This window comes from Tiliqua scincoides, chromosome 8 (genome assembly GCF_035046505.1).
Source record: "Tiliqua scincoides isolate rTilSci1 chromosome 8, rTilSci1.hap2, whole genome shotgun sequence".
Lineage (NCBI taxonomy): Eukaryota > Metazoa > Chordata > Lepidosauria > Squamata > Scincidae > Tiliqua > Tiliqua scincoides.
In genome coordinates this window covers 33,706,899-33,729,864 of record NC_089828.1, presented here as the reverse complement: position 1 = coordinate 33,729,864, position 22,966 = coordinate 33,706,899, and the positions used below count along the sequence as shown (strand labels likewise).

General features: G+C 46.9%; 1 protein-coding gene across 15 annotated transcripts in view; it reads left to right on the top strand.

Moving 5' to 3' along the window:
• The window catches only part of TCF3 (transcription factor 3), a 93,956-nt gene that overhangs the window by 66,267 nt on the left and 4,723 nt on the right, over positions 1-22,966 (top strand). For 5 of the 15 annotated variants that reach the window (XM_066634940.1, XM_066634943.1, XM_066634941.1 and 2 more), the window contains exons 9-19: positions 796-898; positions 1,116-1,258; positions 2,681-2,807; positions 6,110-6,168; positions 6,956-7,034; positions 8,555-8,628; positions 9,051-9,242; positions 11,112-11,238; positions 13,738-13,900; positions 14,931-15,169; positions 21,511-21,655. In XM_066634940.1, the coding sequence (XP_066491037.1) occupies positions 796-898; positions 1,116-1,258; positions 2,681-2,807; positions 6,110-6,168; positions 6,956-7,034; positions 8,555-8,628; positions 9,051-9,242; positions 11,112-11,238; positions 13,738-13,900; positions 14,931-15,169; positions 21,511-21,653 (1,449 nt within the window). In that variant the 3' untranslated portion in view covers positions 21,654-21,655. Of the gene's footprint in view, positions 1-795; positions 899-1,115; positions 1,259-2,680; positions 2,808-6,109; positions 6,169-6,955; positions 7,035-8,554; positions 8,629-9,050; positions 9,243-11,111; positions 11,239-13,737; positions 13,901-14,930; positions 15,170-20,759; positions 20,987-21,510; positions 21,656-22,966 lie in introns of all 15 variants that reach the window. The other 10 variants (XM_066634954.1, XM_066634951.1, XM_066634946.1 and 7 more) reach the window with 5 other exon arrangements.

The window sequence follows — 22,966 nt, the reverse complement described above, 5'->3', positions numbered from 1 at the left end:
GCCAAAAAGTTTAGAGACCCCTGGTCTAGAGAACAGCTTTTGGGTAAAATCACCCAAGTTTTCATCACACGTAACATCTTCCGGCCCCATCTGAGGTTTAGGGGCTCTGCCCTAAGTCATACTGACCTTTGAAGGTGTCTAGAAGTGCTGAGCTTTCTTGCCACTCTCCAAGCACCTCAAAGCTCAGCACAGATGAGAGACACATGCTCGCAGAAGGGGGGTCGACTTGCTGGCGACCACAAACTTTGGCTGGCTCTGAAAGCTAAGCTTTAACATCTGTGGATATGTAGTTGAAAGGCAAGTAACAAATCAACTATTGAACATTTTGGTATCAGCATGACAATCAGTGTGCTGAATTTGTTCATCATTTTTTGGCTTGCAAGTCATTACAAAAACTTTAATACAGTAGTTGGTGAGTTGGGTAGAAACTGTAGGAGGAGATAACTGAGTGGTCGAGCACCAGCTGATGGGTCTGACTTGGTGTAAGGCAACTTTATGTGGTTTCAACCCAACGACCAACATATTATTCTTGGGAGGAGTTATTGGTCAGTAGAAGAGTACATTCAGATCTCACATCTAGGTGTAGGAGGAGACAGCTGTTGCCAATCAGAGCAATTCAAAGTAGCCTGGATGGCCCAGTGGTCTGACTCAGAAAACAGCAGCTTCCTGTTCTGAAAAGACAGACAGCATTTTAGAAAGTGAGGGGGCAAGATCTCAAAAAGGCACTTGGATGTTGCTGTAACCTCTCTTTCCCCACCAGTAGCTTTCCACTGATGCACCACCCTTTCTTCCCAGGTGTACCCACCCAACTCAGGTGATGATTACAGCAGGGAACCAGCTGGCTACGCACCTTCCAAACCCCCCAGCACTGTTTACCCTGGAGCCTTTTACATGCCAGGTAGGTAACCTGTGATAGATGATGAGGGGCATTTGCCCCCCCCTGCCTCCACAAAAGAAAAATCTTTTAAAAAACTCACTCATGGGGATCTTCACAGTGCTTCAGGAGTCTTGTCTTGATGTAGACTGACCTCTTCCAGCCACACGGCCTTCTCTGCCTTGCCGTGGTCTGTGTCATAATAAAAAATGAAAACCCTCCTCCCCTTTTTGTCTTGCAGATGGACTTCACAACTCCGCAGATCTGTGGAGCTCCTCGGGCACCATGAGCCAGTCCAACTACGGGGCCATTTTGGGTGCTGCCTCCTCCTCCCCACTCCCCCAGTCTGGCAACTTCAGCAGTCTTCACCAGCATGAACGGATGGTAAGAGAGATTTTTCTTGTGCAACAGCACTTCCTAAAGTGTACATGAGAAGATACCAGTGTGCTCCAAATTTTTCTAAGAAAGCTCAGGGCTCTGCTATTTAGATTCTTCCAATTGCTGAAGCTTGAAGACTGTCTGTCCCCTTTTCTTTCCTTCTTGAATGGATGGAGCTGCCCTTGTCTTGAGTCAGAACCTGGGCTCGTCTAGCTTAGCATTGTCCACAGCAGGTCTCCAGGGTTTCAGTCTTCAGCAGCCCTGCCTGAAGGTGCCAGCTGGAACTGAACCCCTGCTCTTGTGCATGTAGAGCAGATGCCCTGCCATGCCTCCTCCCCTTCTCTATATCCTTCCTTCCTTCTCTGCTTGTTTATCTCTTGATGCTCTTGGGGAGGAATTCCTGCTACAGACAGGGGATTGGACTAGATGACCGTATTGTAACCTTCCAACTCTGATTCTATCCATCCGTCCTTCTTTCTCTCCCTCCTCTTTATTTTACTATGATTTAAAATTTAGAGAGAGATTACTGCTTTACAACAAAGAGCAGTTCTCAAAGCAGTTTACATAGCAAAGGAATGAGAAGAGTTTGAAACCCGCAGGAGTTTGAAACTCCAGGAGTTTGAAACCCGCAGTAAGTTCTTACAAGGAAGGGGAGGGAAGCAGCGGGGGCGGTGGGAAGGCAGTGACGTGATCCCCAGGATCGCACTGCTCAGGGGGGCTGCAGGGACTGGGGTACACGCACCAGACCCTACAGCAGCCTTCCCATGATGCGGGGAGCGCCTGCAGGGTTCCCCTGGTCAGGGAAAGTGAAAGTGGAGCAATCGTGCTCTGTCTCCGCAAAACCGGAAGTGGAGTGCAGTCGCTCTACTTTCACTGCTGTTGACCTGGGGAGCCCTGCAGAGGCTTGCTCAGGGATCCCCGCACCCTGGGAAGACTGCTGCAGGGACTGGTGAGTGCACCCCAGTCTCTGCAGCCCCGTCAGAAGTGAAAGTGGAGTGATCTCACTCCGCCTCCGGTTTAGCGGAGGCAGGGCATGATCGCCCCACTTTCACTTTGGAAGCACAGAACCCACAGGCTGGGGGGTCGCATCACCCCAGTTTGAAAACCTCTGCCATAGGGGCTTACAATGAAAAGTATATCCTCACCCACTGGAATGGCTGTGCTGAGATTAATAAAAACCATTGCTATCCCACTACTAAATATAAGAGTACCACCAAGATGCCTCTTTGTCCAGTCAGCTGGGGACATTCTTCCTTTTCCTCTGTGTCTATTTTTCTTTCCTTTCAGCAATCCCAGCCCACTAAATCTGCAGGTTATTCCTTCAGAGTGTTCTACCCCCATTATTCTGAATCTGGTTCTGCTGTCAATTCGCATATGGGTATAACCGCAGTGCATACTTCTCAACTCTCTTTTCCCAACCCATTCTAGAACTATCAGATGCATTCAGGAGAAGTCAATGGCGGACTCCCATCTGTTTCGGGGTTTTCCTCGGCCTCCACCCAATACGGAGTGTCCAGTCACACGCCACCAATTGGTGGGACGGAGAACGTGATGGGTATGTATCTGTCCTCTGTGCCTGGGGCCATCACTTTTCACCTAGCACTCAGACAAGAATTGAGAAGTTTCTAGGCAAACCTAGTGGCCCTCGCAGGGGCAAACCATTTGCACAATTTCAAGAGAACTCAAAAGCCTTTCAAAAAAGGCTAGGAAAAGTTCCAGGCATCCCTACTTGGGGATTAAGATGTCTTTGTCCATTGATTTTATCAGTTTGATTGGATTTCATTGCTTATCTGACATTTATATCCTGCCTTCCCATTATAGAATTATTAAATCTTCATTAATTTTTTCTATGGCTATAAATAGTACTTCTGAAACAAAAGGCATCCTTTCATTGTAACTCATCAGCGAATGCTTGTTGTTGCAGCAGGTGCCCATCTTGGAGGAGTTATTCCCTCCTGGGTGAAAGAAAGGAGGGAATGCCTCTTCTGAGGTGGTGCTTGCCACCAACAATGTTTGTAATTATTTGTATTAAAACTAGTTACAGGTGTTGTGCGACCAATCACGACCCATTTTAAATTTATCAACCAAAAGGTTTTTCAGTCAGACCACGTGCAGAGTCCAATGTGGCATGAAACTAGGAGGCTGGTGTGAAAGGTTAAGATTTAATGTTATCAAAATAAAAGCCATATCTTTCCGGTCAAACAAACTACACACCCGTTTTGTATATTGCTTATTAGAGCCAAAGGTTGTGAGGCAATTCTGCCAGAGCATCAAAAAAGTGCAGGATGTGGTATTGAGTGCAAAGGGTCCTACATTGTGTAGCCCAAACAAATGGTGAAAATTGACCAAATATGCATGATTCCTCTTCATTTGCGTAATATTTGCTGTTTTGCATAATTTTGATTTTCTTCTGGGGAAGGGCAAGGAGGCCATGCAAAATGCAGAAGCACCACTTCCAACCCCTGGAAAAATTAATTCAGTCATCTTTCTTGCTTCTGAGATTTCAGTAAGCATTGCCCACATAAGGACTAGAAACTTGATGTTTAAAAAAAATAGAATAAAATGAGAGCACATGTTCTCAGGAAACCAGAAGTTCTGCCTGCACAATAGTGTATGCTTTTCTGATACACATTCGGCCCTAGAACAGGATCCAACCAACTAATATTTTCAATAAGGGGCGCTGACGCCTTATGTTCAACTGTCCCTGAAAGACAGGGATTGAATTGGATGAATTATGCTTGTGGCACCAACTGTAGGGCATTGAGGTCAGAAAACTGTAGGGGAGAATGGAAGGATAGCATGTGAATGACTGTGCCAGCCATTTCCTTCCCCCTTCCCCACCTGCTGAAGGTGCTTTCCCATCCTTTGCCTTCCGCTCCCTCTCCCCCCACCCTGCTTCTCCTCTCTTCCCAGCGCATGTAGGTTAATCCCTGGGGGAGTGGCTGAAGGCCATCGGAGCTGAACAAGCGGAAATAGATCTGTTGGATTTTAAGCCGCTGTCTGGGGACTAGAAGCAGTAATGCCTGCCCTCCTCATGTCAGCCAGACACATAGGCTTCATTTCTAACATGTCTATAACATGTAGAGTGGGAGGTGCAGGGAGAGGTCTGCCCCTGGGAGAATTTTGTGCGTGTTTGTTTGCACGGCATAACCTGAGCCTTGGCTAAGCTGCACGTGTATGCCTGATTTTGTGTAGAATGAGAGAGGTTTCTTCACTTAGCCAGTTCTGGACTCTGAAGCAGAAGCCTCTGGGAGGTGTTGTCGCTCAATGGGATCCAGAAGGAAGAGATAATGCGGATCAGCAGGGGTGTGTGGGCAAAGGCGCTGTCAGCTCCAGGCTAGAAAGTGGCGGGGCCTGTGTTTTGTAAAGTCAGGCCCAGAGAACTCTAATCCCCTCGCCCCATTGTGAGCCTGTTACAAAACTGTTCCCCCCCCCCATTAAATTTCCTAATTGCCGTGATGTTAATAGCAAGAACATCTAATAGCACCCAACACTTCCCCAACCCACTCCTTTGACCTTGGTATTCAGGAGGCCTTTGCAAGGGTGAGATGAGATTTGGGGCATTCGCGGTTGATGGGGGTGCCCATTGAAAACAAACTGTAGCAAGCCAGGGATTTTTAACTCTGCAAGGCTGATCTGACATCATGTGTTGAATGATTGAAAAGAACACACATACAAACTCAAATTCCTTTAGAAAGACCCACAACAAGAATGCAAAGTATAAACTATGTCTCCTACTGCAAGTCATTTATTCTGTATTTTTTAAAAAAAGTTCTGTATACAGGTTGTATACACTCGTTATCCACTGGGGTTCCATTCCGGAACCCCTAGCAGATAAAAAAAATCCATGGATAAAAAAACAGTGGAAAAATATATTTAAAGACCCATTTCAGGTTACTTGCCTCTCCATTGCCCCTAATGGAATAAGGTCTTGCCTCGACATCTGCAGGGGGTTGAGTCTGGGACTCCCTGTAAGAAAAGCAATTTTTAAAACCGCGATTTTAAAGGGATGCATTTTTCCACTTCTCCAGGGATCAGCACATTCCTTCTCTTTTGCAGTCACCATTCGTGTTGAGTCAAATCTGTGTATAAAAAATCAGTGTATAACAAAGTTGGACCTGTACATGTTGGTTCTACTATTTCGCTGCTTTGGCACTTCAGAGATTGCAAGCAGACATTGCCTGCACACTTTCAAACATACCTTCACAGCTGTGAGGTCTAGAAACACAGCATGTTTTTGTTTTGTTTGTTTTAATTTAAAGCTTGTATTTCTTAGGAAGTCAAACTCAAGACAATGTCTCTGTTTTCTGATCTCAGTTTGCAGCATAATGGGGTTGGGGGACAGTCAGTCCTTTGGGGCATGGAATTGGCCCAAATAGACTTCTGATTCCATGGCAGAGCTGGCCCATTCATGAGGCCATCTGAGGTGGTCACTTCATGCAGCAGATGGATGAGGAACACTCACCTCCACCTGCCCGCTCATTCCCACTGCTTTTTTTCCTCCCTTTTCCCTGGATTGGAAATGGGTGATGAAATAGAGAAGGAGGTATAGAAGAGAGTCTCTTGGCATCAGAGATGCTCTAGCCCACTATTCTTTCCTCCACACTTTCTCTTCTGCTCCACCTTCTCTTCCTTTTTCAGTCCAGGGAGTGAGAGGAGCATAAGCTATTAATAATACTGTTAATAATAAATACTGTTAATGCTGTTAAAGCTGGGGCATCAGCAAGTAAGGGGGGCAGCTTTTGACATATCTTCTCAGATGCAGTGACAGGAGGTCTTGAACCAACCCTTCCTTCACAGCCCTGTGTGTCTTTTTTTTCCCTCCATCCCTTTTCTCTTCTTTCTCTCCTCCTTCAGGTAACAGAGGAACCACCGCTGGTAGTTCAGGGGATGCACTTGGAAAAGCATTAGCTTCAGTAAGTCTTTTTTGTCTCCCCAAACTAGTGATGTTCCCATGGTGGGTTCTTGACCTTCTTTTACAGAGAAATCCAACCTTAGGAAGAGAAATCCCTGCAGTTACTTACACATGCAAGTGACTCTTCTCCTTCTTCCCACCCCACCCTACCCCCCCACATGGTGATGCAGGAACAAACCATGGAGCACTGTCCTATGGAAGCATTAGAAGTGCTTTTTTCTTATTTACCGGGTGGTTGGGCTCTAGAACAGGGTTCCCCAAACTTCTTACCTTGGGGACCACTGCATCATCCACAGTGGATCTGGGGTCCACTGAGGCGAGGATGCTGCACAGTAAAATGGTGGATGACCCAGATGTCACTTCCGAGTCAGGCATGCTTCATTGGTCAAGCCACATTTCCCAAAGTGTGTGTCTCTCTGATGAGATACCTTGCAGCATCCTGGCCTTGGCAGGCCCACAATCCACCAAAAATCAGATCATAACCCACCTTCGGGTTGCAACCCACAGTTTGGGAAATGCTGATCTAGAGAAGAATGAGAAATTACAAAACAATGGCTGTTATTGCTCCCCTTCAAAGATCTTCAAGGCTGGAAGGGGGTGATTTCAAGGAACGATCATCTCCATAAGCTCTGCTTGGAAGCTAATGCCTGAATGGAGATGCATTGGGTTCTGTCTAAAGTGAGACAAGATGGGGGGGGTAGGGGGCCTGGGGTTTTTTTAGAAGTAGACTTTTCATGCCCGGTTCCTGCCCAAAAGAGCTGCTTATTTTTTGCATTTTTCCTTTTCAGATCTACTCCCCAGATCACTCTAGCAATAATTTCTCTTCGAACCCATCCACGCCGGTGGGCTCCCCTCAGGGTATAACAGGTAATATGCTGGGCTTGGAGGAGGTGCTGTGTAAGGAGCCAGAGATCTGGGGTGCCATTTAGCAGCTGCAGGCAGAAGCCATCTGTCTAAGCAGCAATGAATTTGATTCAACTGGACATTTCTGACACTGACCCCGAAGTACACGTGGGCATGCAGGTTTGGGGATGAGGACTCAAAGGGGGCTTTTTGGTCTGTGGAGAAATCTCTGCTCCTCCAACCCCACCTGGAAATATGTTTGGCTCATGGAGCATGGAAAGCTGGCAGTGGCCTTGTTTGGGGCAGGGGAGGGATGTACAGGTACAAATGAGAACTTGTCGTCCTATACAGGCTACTATTATCTTGATTTGGCGTGAAGCACTTTTACAGTTTTTTGTTTGTTTTTAATCATTGGATTTTTTGGGTTGGGGGCAGTGGTTTTCACACATTTAGCACCAGGACCTACTTTTTAGAATGAGAATCTGTCAGGACCCACTGGAAGTGATGTCATAACCGGAAGTGACATCATCAAGCAGGATAAATTTTTACAATCCTAGGCTGCAGTCCTGCCCACACTTACCCAGGAGTAAGTCCCATTGACTATCATTGTTAAAAGAATATACATAGTAGCTTGTTAAATGTACAGGCCTGTAACATTTCCCCAAATGCAGTCACATACCATGGTAGCATCGTCTAATATATTAAAAATAAAATATTGAAATGAATGGGGATCCACCTGAGATATGGCTTGCGACCCACCTAGTGAGTCCTGACCCACCGTTTGAGAAACACTGCATTGGGGGATTCAGGTCCACTCTGGGAGTTTAATCTTTGCCTACCATAGTATTTGGGGGTCTACAAGTAATGTTTGACGCCAAAGTTTGTGGGGCACTGGCTCCATCTAGTGCCTTGTGGAGAAGTTGCATTGGAAACAAAAAATGTGGCTAGTCTTAACTCAGCTTATGGCTGGGGAGGATGCTCCTGTTTACAAAACATTGTGAAATAAGCTTGTAAGAGGTTTTGTGCTCCCCCCCCTTCCCGGATTGCTCAGGACATTCTGGGAGACAAAACCTTGGGTGAAGGGTTTTACCTCAAGAAGACAAAACCCTGGGTGCAGATTATATATCTGCTGGATACCCCCCTCACACACATACTGGTGCTTGTGGCCTGGAAGAATTCCAATGGAATTCCATTCCCAGGAGACAGTAACGAAACTAGGATTGGGCAACAAGGACCTCCCACCCCAGACAACCTCTGAACCAGAAGCCAATTCCGCACTCAAAAGATTGGAAATGTAGACAACCAGCAATGTGGTGTCTTTATCTACATCTGTGGTGTGGCACATTCTCAGTGTCACTTTTAACTGCCCCACCCCCATTCTGTCATGCCGATTTGTCTGATCTATTGTACGCTATCATGGAGATCATACAGATTAAAAGGCAGAGTGCACATTATTAAAATAAATACTACCCTTTTATGCAAAGAGTTTGGAAGTGGCTGCCTTATATTTCGTTTCCTTATGCTGTGTTTCTCCTGTATCCCAGGTTCTTCACAGTGGCCCCGAACAGGTGGACAGGGTGCCTTATCCCCGAGCTACGAAGGGACCCTCCATACTTTGGTAAGCATCCCTCCTCCCTGCCTTAGCTTCCTGCAATAATGTGGATAGTTGCATAAATGTAGGGAGTAGAGGGGTTGGGTCCACTTAGCCAGTTATGCCTATTGCAAAGCTGTTATTTTCCAGCCTCAGTTTCCCCATCTATAAAATGGAGACAATAATTGCCTGCCTCTCGAAATCCATTGCCAGTAGGAGCAAAAGAAGGAAGCCTTGTATCTCACCCTTGAACTTCTCTGTTTTCCCCTTGCTTTTTTTGGTCGTAGATTGCTGGAATATCCAGCAAGGGTGATTAAGAGTTAACACCTACCAGCCAAGATAGCATGTCAAGTCAGCCCCAAAACGTAGAGCCCTTTGCAATGTTCTCGCAGGACGCTCCATTTCTCAGAGACTCTGGTTTCACCTTCTTTCCCTCTCTTTCCTCCAAGCAAAACAAAATGGAAGACCACTTGGATGAAGCCATCCACGTGCTGAGGAGCCACGCGGTGGGCCAGGGCAACCACAGAGACATCCACGACTTGCTGGCATCAGCATCTGGGCACAGCACCTCAGTGGGCGGCCTCAGCCAATCTTTCCCCCCAGCCTCGGTCTTGCCAATAGCCAATCGGCACTCAAACCTGGTAAGATAGGGACAGCGTGGGCAGGGGACAACCCCTTCCAAATGCAGCACATCCTGCTCAATCTAAAATGTGGCAAAAGTTCAGCATCCTTCAGAGAAGTTGCAGTTGAGCCCAGGATGACACACACGAACACCACTGCAAGCAGCCTCCAACTTTCCCAGAACTGTGTTCCTAACATTTAGCATTTATACAGCATGTTAGAGTGAAGCTGCCTTGTCCTTATCAGGTGTCTGGTGTAGTGTGCTCTGGCAGCAGGTGTCAGGAAGAGTGGGGCCTTTGCCAGCCATGCTAGAGATCCTCATAAACCAGGTGTACATGTGCTGTACTGTGCTGAGCCTCCCCATTACTTCCGTGACTGGCAATTGGCTCTCCAGAATCTCAGGCAGTGAGGCGTCATTCCTAGCGAATGATACCTGCAGTCCTTTTAAGCGGGGGTGTCGGGGATAGAACCCACATGCCAAGCCATGCTCTGTCACTAAGCTGTGGATGCTCCTGAAGAATATATAAAAGCTACCTTATAATTGAGACAAATCATTGATCCCTCTACCCCAGTATTTAACTACGAGTGGCTCTCAGAGTTTTGGACAGAGAAGTGTCTTTCTCAGCCCCACATAGAGATGCTGGGAATTGAAACTTAGGCCTGCAAAGTAGGCATTCCACTGTTCTCCCATGTTCAGAAATCTTGTGGTGCATACACCAGCTCTGTCAGGCAAGGGTTCTTATCCCCATAATGCAGATGGAGAAGACTGAGGCTGAGACAGAATGGCTAAACAAAGGCCACCCCTGTGAGTTGATGGCAGTGGTGAGGGTTGAACTGGGGACTTAGCTTGGTTTGTTGTGGGATTACAACACGGTGCGTTTCCCTACTTTTACCAATGTAACCATTAATGTGGAGTGGAGAAACTGAGAATATCTTGATCATGGGAGAAATGATCCTGTACATTGGGAGGAAATTCTGGCATGTGGGTGCTGTTTTCACTGCTGCAGGTCCAGCAGCAGGTGAAGTTTGGACAGCTCTGCATGAGTTGCACTTATTCAGCCTTGATTACTATATATGTAAAAGGGGTATTAGGAATGTAGGATTATTGTGAAGGATTATATTAACTATCCTTAATTTGATATCTTTATAGGCAGTACTGAAAGATCAGCCAAGATTTTAAACCAGCAAAATTGGCCAGTGGCGTCCATAACTTCAGGCTTTCTTAACTTGGTTTTGGCATTTGCAAAGCCAGAACTGAGAGACTAAATGAAAATCTATGTAACTGAGAATCAGTGGGCACAATCGTTAGCACATTGGGTAGACCTGAGTTCAAATCCCCGCTCAGCCCTGCAGTTTACTGGGTGACCTTCAGCTAACTGTGCTCTCTGCTTCACATGGCTGTTGTGAATACAAGATGGAAAGGAGCCCTGTATGCTACTCTGAGCACCTAAGAGCAATCATTTTCAACCATTTTGCTGTGGTGCACTGGTGTGCCTTGAGTGGTTCACAGGTGTGCCATAGGAATTTGAGGAAGGGTCATTTATTAGTAGGCCAATGGGGGATGTGAGTCCCCCAGTGGCAGCATGGTGTGCCTCGTCAATTTTAGTGCCTTGTCAGTGTGCCATGAGATGAAAAAGATTGAAAATTGCTGCCTTAGAGGATGAATGGCTTATAACTGTGATAGGTGAATAAATAAATAAAACAATGTGTGTGTGTTTTATAAGTAGGAAGGTGCTGTTTAAAATGACTTTGATACGTAACAGAGGCTCTCTAGAGGACTAACCCTCGCTCACCCTAACATTGACCCTAACCTGACACTGGGATTGTGAATTCAAGATGGCATCTCCTGCCCCATGTAGCTGACCTTTTTTTGTCTTCTTTCTTTGCAGGTGGGGGGCAGTCACCCTGAAGACAGCCTCTCCAGCAATCCCAGCCTACTCCACAACCATGTTCCGCTCCCTACCCAAACTAGCTCACTCCCAGACCTCAACAGAGGGCAGTCAGACACCTTCAGCGGTAAGGTTGAGTTTCACACTTTTCCCCTAGGGCTCAGAGTCCCAGATCCAGTGGTGTACCTGGGGAGGGGAGTCAGTGGGTGCAAGTACTCCCAGGTGGAATGGATGCCCCCCAGCTGTGCCACCCAGGTCTTGCACCCCCTCACGTCCAGAGATGGTCTGAGGGCCAAGAGGCTGCTTATGGCCTCTCCAGCCCTCAGAAGGCCTACAGACATGACAGGAGGGTGCCTCTGTTTGTGTCTGGAGATCTGATGGGGCCCTGACAAGTCTGAGGGAGCATTTCCAGGCTCCCCCCAGGATGGCACAGGGGTCAGGATCCCTACTTCCAGATCTTATGTGGGTGCAGCCAAATGAGAGAAATTGAGCTGGCCAAACGTAAGAATTGTCTTTCTAGTTTGAAACAAGGCCCAACCACTCCAGTGCTCTATCTCCAATGGCAGGCAGCTAGATACTCCTAGGAAGCTCATGAGCAGAGCTTGAAGGGATGGTCTTTCCCCATTGTTTGTCCCCAGCATCTGGTCCACTGCTGCTGAATCCACTGGTTCTATCTGTTAGACCTCCTTTCCTTTTTTTAGTCCTTCCTTAGAAGGCCATTTATTTGTTTGTTTGTTTGTTTGAAAGATTTCTACCCCACCTTTCATCTGCTGAAGTAGATGAAGTAGCCCAAGACAGCTTACAATTTATAGCTAAAAATATACAATATAAAAACAATAAAATCACAAATAATAAATAAATCCAGTTGGAGCAGAGCAAAACTATTTACACTCAAGGAAGTGCTACAGAGGCAGAGGAGGCAGACAACCCATCACCTAACACCAAACAAAACAAAAATGTTTTAAGCCGTCATCAAAACGCCATGAGGGAGAGGGTAGATCTTAATTGTCCTGGTAGGGAGTTCCATAATTGTGGCGCCACTGCCGAGAAGGAGTTCTCCTGTGCCACCATCCCCCTAACTTGGAAGAAAGGCAACACTTGCAGAGAAGCCTCCTCAGATAACCTAAGAGAGCGAGCCAGAATATATGGGAGAAGGCGGTCCCTCAGATAACCTGGCCCCAAACCATAAAGGGCTTTAAATGTCAATACCAGCACCTTGAATTGGACCCAGAAACGAATGAGCAGCCAGTGCAGTCACCGAAACAGCAGTCTGACCGAATCAAACCATCTAGCTCCAGTAATCACCCTGGCTGCAGCATTCTGCTCTAATTGCAGCTTCCAAACCATCTTCAAGGGCAGCCCCACGTAGAGCATATTATAGTAGTCCAATCTTGAAGTCACTAGGACATGGACCACTGTGGTCAGGTCCTTTTGACTCAAGCACGGCTGCAGCTGGTGTGCCAGCCAGAGCTGGGCAAATGCACCCTTGGCCACCACTGCCACTTGGCTCTCCAGGGAAAGCTGTAAATCCAGGAGCACTCCCCTACTGCGCACAACCACATAACCAATACATTTGATTATCTGATATGCAAAATGCAGCTGGCAAACTTTTGCATCTTTTTGGGAGTCTGAAAAAGCTAAGAACTGTCCTGGTGGCTCAAACCAAAGGCCCCTCTCATCCAGCTTCCTGTTCATGTCAGTCCTCATCCAGGTGCCAACCAGGTGTGCCCAGAAAGTTTGCAAGCTGGAAGTGAAGGCACCAGCCTTTGCCAGGGTATAGTATTCAGAAGTAGGCTGCCTCTGAACCTGGAGGCTCCATGAGCCATTGATAGACCTCTCGCCCTCTTCGATGAATTTTAATCCTCTTTTAAAGTTATTTAAACCAGTGACCATCACCATGTGCTACTGCTGCTTCATCAAATTCTATGCATTAATACTGTGCTGTGTGAAGGAGTACTTCATATTGTCAATCCCGAATGGTTTCATTGCTTGTCCTCAAGTTGTGGTAGTACAGGTAGGGCATCCCTTATCCTGGAGTTCTGAAATCCAAAGTATTCTGAAAACTGCAATTTTTTTGAGAGCTGAGATGCCACAAGTGGAAAATTCCACACCTGACCTCGTGCGACGTGTTGCACAAAATGCATGGAATTATCTAAAAATATTGTATAAAATTACCTTCATGCTATGTGTATAAGGTGCATATGAAACATAAATGAATTTCATGTTTATACTTGGGCCCTGTCCCCAAGATATCTCATAGGTATATGCAAGTATTTCAGAATATGGAAAAATCCGAAAACCAAAACGCTTCTGGACCAAAGTGATGCCCAAACTGTATAGAAATACTCTTTCTGGCTTGCCTTCCCACCCGAACATCTTCCTTTTGACATTTCAAAAGACATTTCCACACTCACTTTGAAACCTGTATCTGAGGGTCTAGAAACCTGTTCTTGAAGAATTAAAGAAACCTAAGACTCTTAGGGTCTGCAGACATAGCAGCCTTGCTATGTGTATATACCGAGTATAAATCGCACACCAAAACCCAAATTACCCTTTGCATTGTTGCGTCTCGGTTTGTGTGCTCAAACCAGCCTCTGTCTTATGTGCTGCTCTGGTTCTGTTGAAGGCTTGACGGGGGGCCTGGGAAGGGCCAGTGTCTCCTCTGGAACCAGCGAGATCAAGCGGGAGGATAAGGAAGATGATGAAAACACGTCAGTAGCTGACAACTCGGAAGAGGAGAAGAAGGAGCTGAAGCCATCTCGAAATAGAACAAGGTGCTCACTGAACAGGTCTCAACCTTTCTCTGTTCCCTTTGTAGGCCATGGGAAGGTAGGCCTCTTTGAGGCAGGGGACATAAGGCACCCACCCACTCCCTCCAGGGTGATTTCAGGTTACGTGATGTTTGTGAGCAGGGCTGGAAAAAATAAAAGGCACCATTTCAAATTCCTAGAGCCTACAACAAAATTTTAGGGGACAGCTCTGCAAAAGTTTGGGGGGATAAATGGCCAATATTCTAAGGAGCTAGAAATTATTATTGCTCAATACCTGGGAATCTTCCAGCTCTGCCATTGAGTTCTGTTTGTTAATTCCTTACTTTGATGTTGAGTTTTGTTTTGTTTTTTAACTTGGTTGCTTTTCATGTGCATCAGTTTTAAATCATGTCAGTCCTTGTTCTGGAAGTGGGAAGGAAAAGTTCAGCTCCATTTTCACAGTACCTCATGGTGTTTTTCAAGCTGCCTGCCTTCTGGGAACCCTTAGTACATCATTGTATCTACTGAGAACTCTCTTGGCCATCTGCCACCCCCCTTGCATATTGCAGAGGATTCTGGGTAGCAGTGTTCTATGGTGTGTCTACGGTTCACCCAAAGCACTGTCCAGGCCTGCTTGGGTCTCTCCACTGCCCCAGGTGAACCGAGAGCACACTCTAACACACCCAGCAGTTTTCTACATGTATGCATTGCAGGGACAGGTGGGAAATATTCTCTCTGTTTGGGAAGCTTGTCCATCATTCCCAGCTGCCTTCTTTAGGAATCCCTGATGGACCTTCAAGAAACTCCCAGAACACAGCTTGAAAAACTCCAATTCTAAAGGGGTGAAGAACAGATAAGATGGATTTTCCACCCCTTCCACCTCAGGGATTAAAAAACATTTAGTTTTGGGTTTTGTTTTGTTGGTTTATAAAAAAAAAAAAAAAAAGCAATAACCGTGTGCATGTGTTTTAAAATTTCCTTTTTTTGTGAAATTGTCCGGTGCCGGGGTGTGCACATGAGAAAAATGTCCTCCCTCCCCCTTTGTTTCATTCTTATTTCAAATTATTAGTCAAGATGAGGATGAGGAAGACGACCTCCTTCCCCCAGAGCAAAAAGCCGAGCGAGAGAAAGAAAGGCGGGTCGCCAATAATGCCCGCGAGCGCCTGCGCGTCCGTGACATCAACGAGGCCTTTAAAGAGCTTGGGCGTATGTGCCAGCTTCACCTTAACAGCGAAAAACCGCAGACCAAACTGCTAATTCTACACCAGGCCGTGTCGGTTATTCTGAACCTGGAACAACAAGTTAGAGGTCAGTGAGGGCTTCCGACGTGGTGACGTTTTGGAACGGCATGGGGCTGTCTGTCTTGTCCCTTCACCCTGCCCTGACGCCGTGGGCCTGCCTGGCGCTCTCCACCCTGCTGACGTACCCTTGAACTCCTTGCAGTCTTTTTACAGCAGTGCCTTTTTTGTTTGACTTCTCTGTTTCATTTTTGGTTTTGTTTTCAGTTTGTTGAGTTATTGCATCCCTCCTTCCCTCCTGTTTTTGCATTTGAAAAAGAACACTTGCGCTTTCTGCATGCCGTCCTTCTCGCCTGCGCAGGGGTCTGGGGCCAGGCTTCTCTTACACAGAACTTTTGAGGATACATTTTGAACACATCATGTTTCCATTTCCATGGCAAGAATCTCACCTTGTGGTGAGAACTTCCACAAACTCCTTCCCCCTGCCTCCACTCACAGCACAACTTGTTTTCTAAGTGTATCCTAGGCCAGGAGTGGGCAGACTTCAGACTTGCAGAATTACCTTTCTGTTTTACTTTTTAAGTAGAATCCCTAGGTTCACCAACAGAGCCAGGGGTGTGGTAGTGGTGCAGAGGGGTGGAGCAAATCACATCCCGTGAACCACAAACCGGGACGACCTGCATGTTACAAGTTCAAATAAGCATTTGAGTTATAGCAGATCAGAGGGTTTTAAGAGCTTACAGAGGTGAAAGATCCTTTTGACAGTTGGCACTGTCAGAAACCTTTTTGCCAATCTACTGCAATTAATTCAGCTATCTACCAGTAGGTGGTCATTTACTTTCTGCCTGCCCCCTGCCATAGGTGGTAAGCTAAAGCTACAACTATGGGAAAGTTTTTCTTATTGAAAAGTAACAAAGGTGCGTCTCCATTTCACCAGACAGGGTCTCATTTTGATAAGAAATATTACAGGAATTTCGTGCCTCGTGATTTCGTGAGAGTCCTCAATGGCTCTTCAGGTGGCACATTCTAAAGCCTCTTGTCCATATCGCTAGCTCTCCAAGATGGTGGTCTCTGTCGCTCATGGCATTCAAACAGTGCATGGGCTGGGTACTCCAGAGGGTATGCTTGGTCAATCATGGGAGTCTCAGTTGGCCGTAGGGGAACAGACTGTTGTTTTTTTTTTAAAAAAATGTGGGTGTAGACCAATGATGGCGAACCTTCTGGGCTTGGTGTGTCAAAAATTTGGAAAATACCTAATTTGACTCTAATAGTGTGTCATCCCCGCCCCCTTCCGAACAAAAGAAAAAAAAATTATTTACATATTCATGTACTGGAAAAAATACAGTCCAATCATGTGTGGTGCTATGTATTATATAAAGAAACATCACATAATTACAAAAATGAAATACAAACTCAGTTGTTGTTGGGTGTCGGTGAACACTGGCATGTCACCCCAAATACCATGGCACATCACCTTTGACACACATGTCATGAGTTCGCCATTACTGGTCTAAGCAGTTTGGGGATTTAAGTCATAGGGACTAGCACCTCAGATTACTGGAAGATTCTTAGAAGTTGTGGGATTACCTGTGTTTGAAATGTGAAAGGCTGTGACTGTGAAGAAGGTCCCTCAATCCATAACCCAAGTTTCCCATTCTAGTTGCCACATTAGTTTCATTGATTAATAACATCTGCAGAGACCCAGGCAGAGACCTGGCGCATGGCCCTAAGGGCTTGGGGCTATCCAAGCTCAGAAGTGAACCCACTGGAGGCAGAGAAGGGGCTCTTCAGTTTGGGCTTCAGCTGATCTAGAAGGCCAGTGGGCTCCTGTGGTGAGGAGCTAGGCTCGTTTCCCCGCTGTGAGTGTTTTAACGCTTTGGCCCGTGCATGTAAGCTATTTAACTTTTTCCTTCCTCGGAATCCGCCCAACGGGTGCATCTTGGCAGGTTTAACTCAATTTCCCTTCCCTTCAGCAGAGGCTGCTGTTTTTGTCATAAAGAATCCCTCATGGCCTGTTCCTGCTCAGCTCTCACGTTGCGATGCTGGAGTTCCTCTGTGCTCCTCTCTCTTTCTCCGTTCAGTTTTGGAACTTTTCTTTCCTCTTTTTGCCTCTCATAACATGGATAATGTTTGCTTTATTTTCCTTGTCTTTGTTTCTCTCCCTCTTTTTTCCTGCCCCCTCCCTGCTTCCCTACAGACAGTCCCCAGCCGTGACCTCTCGGTGGTTCCCACCCTCTACCTTGTACTTGCTGCTTGCTCAAAGAGACAAAACTGGGGAGGGCAGTAGGTGGCAGGAGGCAGGGAAGGAACTGCCAATGAGTGGGAAAATTGGCATGTCGTCTTTTTGGTGTTGGTCTCCTACGCTTCTCCTCTTAAAATTCCACCTGATGACAGCAGGTCAACAAAGATGCCTTGACTAGTTGGCAGCTGGCATCTGGAGGGCCAAGCCTGTCCTGCAAAGCAGCCTTCAATTTGAACTGTTCACCCAGCCCTGGGCATCAGTGGCTGTCTTCAGGAGGAAGAGTGTCCATTCCTGTCATAATACATATTCTGGGAGCCAACTACCTCCCCTCAGGAAAGACAGCCCACAGTTCTTGGATTTTTCCAACCTCAGCCAGCTATAAGTGCGGACACAACAGAATGGGGTGGGGGAGGCATAGCAGGCCTCATCCCTTCTACATTTTGGACCAGATTCCGTGGTTTCTCCCCAAACCTCTCTCCTCTTCCCTCCCTGTCCCTCCCCTCCAAATTTAATGTGTTAACTTCCTAATGTATGTCACACTTTCTAAAGCATCCTTCCAAAAAATGAGCTTTCACAGTGAATATTTGAGCTTCTTGAAAGGGCTGTGTGTTTGACCAAATTTTCAAATGTCCTCCTGACTCTAGGATAAACTCCCCTGGTAAGTTCAAAAGGAGCCACAGTCCACATGATGTCATGTGAACTTGATGGAGTCAGTCCATAAGGAAAAACAGCCCTTTCACTAAGAGGCTGATGTGCCCTTTCTGTCTTGGCATGACCACTTAGCATTCTGGGTATTTAAAAAGCTCGAGAATGTAGAAAGATGGGAGGACATTCCTGGGGCCCTCTTGAATAACTTCCCACCTTCAGAGGCCGTCGAAGGCATCTTGAGGAATTCGTTCCTCCAGGGCAGCAATTTTCAATGTTTTTCATCTCATGGCATACTGAGAAAGCATTAAAATTGTCAAGGCACATCATCAGTTTTTTGACAATTAACAAGGCACACTGCATTGTGGAGGGGGACGCTCACATCTTCCTATGGTCCTACTAATAAATGACCATCCCTCAAACTCCCACGTCATACCTGCAGACCATTTGCAGCACACTGGTTGAAAATCACTGCTCCAAGGGAGATGTCTCCTACTAACCAAGCTCCTGTAGCTTAGATGGTTGGAAATTACAGAGGTGGCTCATGTGCTACTTCCAAGACCGCTCCACTGGCCTTGTCAGAAGCATGTTGTGTGTCCCAGGCAGTCTGGGTAACTGGCCTGGTGTCATCAAGCACTATTTTGGTAGGAATCTCATTTTAGAAGAGAGACTTTGTGGGCCCTCAGGCCCAACATCACACTCTTTCCTGCCTTCCATTCATGCGCAAAATGGTCAGGTTGGGCCTTCAGTTGGTCTGAGACCTTTGCCAAATCCACTGGTTCATCATTTCCTTTGAGAATTTTTTTGCTCTGGGGGAGAAGGCCGTCCCTGCTTAAAACTTGTATCTTGGATATGACAGTGCAAGGAGAGAAGGTGGGGGGCTTGAATGGGACCAGTTGCGCCAAGAGTTTAAGGTGCTGCCAGTGTTTGCAGTCGTGAATGAGTCGTTCTCTATCTGCCTTCCCTATGCCGGTCTTAGCCTTACTCGAATGGAGACCTGGGGTGTCACCTTACTGCTCATGTGGCATGTTGTGTGAAGTGTCCATGCATGTGCCAGCCTTCCAGGGAAGATGCGCATACTCTGGACCAACTGCCAAAGCTTTGCTGGAACACCTGCGTGGTCTTCTTTTTGAACAGTGCTTTGTACAGCGTATGCCTCCGTCTTACAGCATGGAGGTCTCATGCTCATCATCAGTCTGTTTCTTGTGGGCTCTGCGCAGCTCCACCTGCAGGTTGCACACCTCTACAGAACCATTCTGGAACTTTCTGAAGCTCCACCCCTTCCATCCAAGATGAAATGTGTTCCCATCTACTCATGCATCAAAAGGCAGAGTGTATCCCTTTCCACAATAGTCCAGGGCTTTGGCTGGAAGTACAGTGGGCAGATGATACTGGCCAAACCTGGCCATTTACAAGAGCAGCCCTTGTACACCTCCTATTCTTCCCTGTGTATGATGCCTATGAACACAAGGTCTGCAGTAGCAAACTAAGCCAAAAACCTTAGCTTCAGCCCACCAATCTCCCTTTCAAGCCCTAGAAACAAGCTGCTCTAGAAACTACTGTCCCATCAGATGCAGGAAGGTCATCGCAAAGTGAATTAAACCATTAACGTTCACATGGTGAATATTTCAGTTGAATAAACCTTCCTGCAGTGGGCTTGGGGAGCGGATAAGTTCAGTTGCAGGTTACGGCGATATATGTCATTCCCAGGCTGGTATGCTCATTGCTCTTAGAGAAGCATAGAGATGGTTCTAGAGTGAATTGCAGCTCGTGATTCTTGGTTGTTCCACATCCTGGCAATGCTTGCTCTATCTGTAAACAAGCATATAATTGTTTGTCCAAAATGGAGAGATTTGGATTTCAGCATATTTTTAAAAGCACGTTTCAAAATATGATTGTCAAGTTCACGATTGTGGGTTTTGGTTTCCAAGTTTGAGTTCCACCACTAGTATTGCAGCTTTGTTACTTGTGAAGTTAATGATGTGTCATGTCCCAAATTTTAGAGGATGAATTTGAACTAAGAATCTCAAGCTGAAAAATATGGTTGGATTTTGGGGGGGGGGGGGAGAGGAGGTTCTTTTTAACTCCATGGTCATGCTACCTTTGAAGCTGAGAGCTAGATATCATAACGGTGGCTTTAGAATTCATTTTTTAAAAATAAAATAAAAATCAAAGACCTCTAACCTAATATGAGTTAGAAACCTCTAGGTCAGGAGCCGGCAACCCACGGGCCAGCACCCGACCTACCTACCACTCAAAGTCATCAATCCCACATGAAGTTGGGCTTGGGAGGCAATTTGCCATGCACCAGACAGGGAGTACAGTGCCAGAAGTTCTGCCCCTTTGTCCAAAAAGGTTGCCAATCTCTGCTGTAGGACTTGTGGGGGGATCTGTTTATTTAAATGTGGCGCCCCCACATGGTGAAAGACAGAATTGTTGTGGTTCCACCAGATGGCAGAAACATATTAACAATTGAAGGAATTAATTTCCTTTTTAATTAAATATTTGTTTGGTTTGAAATAGCAATACAACTATTAATTGCCACAGAATTAGGGATTTGTAGGGTAACTGCACGGAAACATTGGCAGCTCCTTATCTCGGAAGTGTAACCAAAGGGTTCTCTTCCCTTTCCTCCTGATTAATTGGCTTTTGCCATCTTGGCTCGTAGCTGTGAACATTTTTCCACCACACCTTGGCACCATCCCGCCCCCCCTCCCCCCTGAAGTCACTACTTTGCTCCCTGACTAACCCCTGTGGTGCTGTGTGAACCCAGCAGTACGGATGAGGCGCTATCACTGGAGGACAAAGACCTGAGGGACCGGGAGAGGCGGATGGCCAATAATGCCAGGGAGAGGGTGCGCGTACGGGACATTAACGAGGCCTTTAAAGAGTTGGGACGCATGTGCCAGATGCACTTAAAAACAGACAAAGCACAGACCAAACTCATCATCCTTCAGCAAGCAGTGCAAGTCATTCTGGGCTTGGAGCAGCAAGTACGAGGTACGGCGCCAGGGGCTTCCCCACCCTGAGGTCACTCTTGCACGGGTGGGGAGAACATCTGTGTGTGCTTATGTGTGTGTCTGTTCACTCACTCGCATGAGTGTCTCTGCCTGTCCCTTTAACCCTTTGCTTGGGGGGCAAGGTTGAGTTTTTGCAGCTCTCTTTGTTGCACTGTGACTGGAGCACAGAGAACCCCCCAAGGGATGACAATGAACGGTCCGTCATCAGTCGGATCCCATGAGCATCTTGCAACTTTACGAGATGGAGGCTTGGGATGCAAATGTGTTAACAAAGGCAATGTTCTCCTCAGCAAGCTTAAACTTTTGTTTCCTTGGGTTGACCGCAGCTAGCAACACACTGTGTTCCTTTGCTAGAGACTCTTCCTGCTTCTCTATACTCTGTATATTCTCACTGTCTCTCTCCTACTTCTTGGGGAGGTGGGAGGAAGGTGGTTCTTGCAAGCATTTCAGGTGTATGGGTTTCTCCTTGTCCCCATGGTGTTCTCTCTCTTCCCTTTGTCTCAGAACGCAATTTGAATCCCAAGGCAGCCTGCTTGAAACGCCGCGAAGAGGAGAAAGTGTCTGGTGTGGTGGGTGACCCCCAGATGGCACTCTCGGCATCTCATCCAGGTCTAGGAGATGGGCACAACCCCGTGGGACATATGTAAAGGTATCTTTCCCTGGCACCACACTAGGGGTTCTCTTCTAGAAAGTAGGCTGTATCAAGGTCTCCAGAAAGTCAGGTCCTAGAGGGAGCTGGCTAACACTCCAGTTTGGGCCTATAGCAGAGGCATGATCCGAAACAGGCAGGGGTCAAGATGTAAAATGATGGATGCTCAAGTGGGCTGGAGTCAGCAGCCAGGACTGCTGATAGTGTCTTGTACCAGAGACAAGTTGCTTGGATCGAGGAGCAAGTTCTAGGCTTCATGAGAGCTTAGGTTTTGTAGTGGCTGGTGAGAATGGATTTACCCTCAGGGGTGGTGGGGTCTTCCGACTGGCATGCTGGTCCTGCAGTCAAGATAAGTGCTCTCAAACAAGTTTGCAAGTGTGGCAGAAGAAACAAAGTAGTAGTGACCAAGAGGTAAGGCACTAGTCCTGAGACCCCATGTTCAGGCCTCTCCACGTGACTTACGAGCTCACATGCTCAGCTCCCACATATCAAATGTTCTTATTTGCACAGACATTTAGGCACCACCAAACAACTCACAGGCATGGCTACTCCAAAGTGCTTCAGTGCACAAGACAAGAAGTCCAAAAACAAAGAGGACTATTAGCCTTGGTGGCAATATGGAACCTCCATCTTCAGAGGTAGTCTACCTCTGAATGCCAACTGCTGAGGGCAATGATGGGGGGGGGGGTCTGTTGCCTTCAAGCCACCCTTTTAGTCTTCTGAAGCACACAGATTGGCCATGTGGGAAGGTGGATTCTGGGTGAGATGGATCTTTGGTTGCATGTGAGAGGGCTCTCCTTACGTATTTAGGGAAGATGAGTGTATCGGTTTCTGTTAATCAGGATGACTGAATGGGCACTGTTTTTATGGGGGAATGGTGGGTTGTGAACATCTAAGTAGGTTGACCCTCAGTCCTGTTCCTGGACCCCCTAAAGATACTGAACTCATGGATATTGAGAACACTGGGGGGAGGGCCTCAGAGGACCTCTGAATGTGACCAGACATGCTGTCTGGTTGTGTCTGGAGGAGTTCTGAGGTGCAGGGAGGCCATATACTACCTCCATGTGCCTCAGAAGGCCTCCTAGAGGCTTCTGCAAGGCATTTTTGGTTTTTTGTCAACCCAAAGTACCTCTTAGAAACCTCTGGGAGACCTTCTGAGGCTGCACACGGCCTCCCTGCACCCCAGAACACCTCCTGGGCACAACTGGAAGACACTTTCGATCATGTCCAGGAGTTGGGGCCCTCCAGATGCGGGTTAAGCCCCGCAATAAGTCAAATTCATGGGTCCCGAACCTATGGATAAGAAGGGCC